General features: G+C 61.5%; 1 protein-coding gene across 1 annotated transcript; it reads left to right on the top strand.

Moving 5' to 3' along the window:
* Positions 1 to 932: 932 nt before the first annotated feature.
* On the top strand, positions 933 to 1,893 carry DICSQDRAFT_176175 (uncharacterized protein; the record flags this gene model as incomplete). Its single annotated transcript, XM_007371932.1, has 5 exons — positions 933 to 1,171; positions 1,225 to 1,395; positions 1,468 to 1,600; positions 1,661 to 1,672; positions 1,729 to 1,893. 5 exons carry the CDS (start codon positions 933 to 935, stop codon positions 1,891 to 1,893), a joined length of 720 nt encoding a protein of 239 aa, XP_007371994.1.
* Positions 1,894 to 2,139: the final 246 nt, after the last annotated feature.

The following is a 2,139-nucleotide window of genomic DNA, read 5'->3' as shown; positions in this document are numbered from 1 at the left end:
GTTCAGGTCGCGTCAAGTAATAGAAGAGAGTGTGAGACGGAAAGACATGGCCACGCAGCTGGGACGGGCGGACGCACCATGGACTCCGCGTGGCACTGCGCCTGGAACGCCTCCTGCGCGATGCGGAACTTGTCCGTACCCGTGGCTGTGGCATCCTTGTAGTCCGCGCCGTTGCTGGCGCGGAGCATGATGGCAACTCAGAACAGGAGCGCCTAGTTTCCGGTAAACGGCGATCGCAGAGTGTATCCCGCCTCCAGTGTCGAAGTGACCACGCGGAAGCGTGGCGAACGGTTCCTGCATCTCGAAGCTGCTGCCGCCTTTCGAGATCTGGGGCGTAAGCTTGTGCTTTGCTAGCATGTCGCCGCCGAGTGTGTAGGCCACGAGCAGCGAAGCGTGTCACATTGGCCAGATCTTGGCCGATGGCGATGAAGCCGCCAGCGTATGTCACTTGTAAGTAGGTCTCGAGGCCCTTGCTCATTCGAGATCATGGGCAGCTTTTGCGCTGAGTGCATAAGCCATGATTCTGGGCAGCCATGTAAGCACTCGTCAGAGAGGAAGGCGCCGAATTCAAGCAACTCACCGTTCAATGCTGGAAAACGTGGTACCGGCGGGAACAGTTCGTCGAGAAAGGTGCACGGGGGGGACGGAGGAGATCACATCCTGGCGCTTGGCCGATAGGCCGCGGGGGCAGGTCCCTCGAGGTGATCGGAGCGGAGGAGATGGCCGTCGACCTATTCACGCTTGTGGGTGAACCGGATAGTCGCGCGAGGCAACAGCAGAAGAGCAAAGAAAGCAGCGTAGCAGAACAAGAAAACATCCGGGGACAAGGCAGTGAGACGCGCAGAAAGACGGCAATGCCCGCATTTAGGCGCGCGTTTGCCGCTGCCAGCTGGCGCAGGCCCTCCCGCTGTTGCCTTCGTGCACCGCTCAACATGGGGGCACCACGGCAGCGTTGTATTGCAAAAGGGAACAAGCAGCTGGGGATGTTCTGGGTTACGCCGAACGTTGGCCGGCTGCACCGTGTCGTGGGACACGGGTTCCCGAAGCTCTACTCGCGACGCGTGGCCGCCTCATGGTACCTCACGGGAACACCAGGAATCCGCCCCGGTTCTCACCACCTACCGAATCCCCCAGAGCATCGCACAACCTTCGACGTGGAGCTGGCAGCGAGGTCCGTTTTCTCCCTCAGCTATCGCTGCACTCCAGAATTGACGGCCTTTCTAGGAATACCAGCACCAGCTTGCCCTCTAGGGGATCAAGGACGGCCGCATACGCCGGCCACTGTCCCGACCCGTCATCCTCTACCGCGTCCTCCTCCGCTCCGTCTGGGCGCACATCCTCCCTGCTCTTGCTCCCCGTCTTCGCCACCACCGTCATCGCCGCGCACCAGTTCGAGTGAACCGGCCCCGTCTGGGCCACGTACGGCGAGATCGCGCCGTACAAACTCACGTACGGCTTCCTCTCCAGGCTCTGCATCTGGCTCCTCGCCACGCTCTGTTTCGCCCCGCTCACCGCCGTGCTGGTCCCCGTGATGGTGCGGCTCGGCCTGCGCTGGATGGAGAACCGGAGCCCACCCACACAAAAGGCGCAACAGCTTCCAGTAAGGGCAAGAGAGAGAGGGCGCACAGCCAGAAATTGCAGACAGGATTACCGCCCTCAGGCGCAAGCAAGCGTACGTATCCGCTCCTCCTCGTATCCACACGTACTCACCCTCTCCACGTACCTCAGTACCGCGGTCCCTCACGCAAGGCCAGAGCGGCCTTCACAACCCTCCACTTCCTCTCCGAGATTGTCTACCGCGCGTCCATCCTCGCCACGGAAGTCGCACGCGCCTCCCGTTTCACATCCAAACATCATCGTGCCGGAGGCTTCCCCATTGCACATGGAAGCTGACGCAGACGGCTTCTCGCGTCGCCTCAAGATCTCCCCTCATCCCCCGTGCTGCGCATGCGCGACCTGCTGCGAACGGCAGTCTGTCACAGTTTTCTCGTGCCACGTGACCTGAGGGTCATGTGTACTGGGACAGACGCTCACCTTGACCGCGGACAACTCGTATCGGAAAGTGGAGGGGCCAGGATCGAACCCCAGACCTCGTGACGGCCAGGAGCGCCCATCCTCACTCACAGGCAGGTGACTGAT

The sequence above is a fragment of the Dichomitus squalens genome (assembly GCF_000275845.1).
Source record: "Dichomitus squalens LYAD-421 SS1 unplaced genomic scaffold DICSQscaffold_488, whole genome shotgun sequence".
NCBI classification, from domain to species: Eukaryota; Fungi; Basidiomycota; class Agaricomycetes; order Polyporales; family Polyporaceae; genus Dichomitus; species Dichomitus squalens.
The sequence above is the reverse complement of the archived record's forward strand: the minus strand, read 5'-3'. Positions and strand labels throughout refer to the sequence as shown.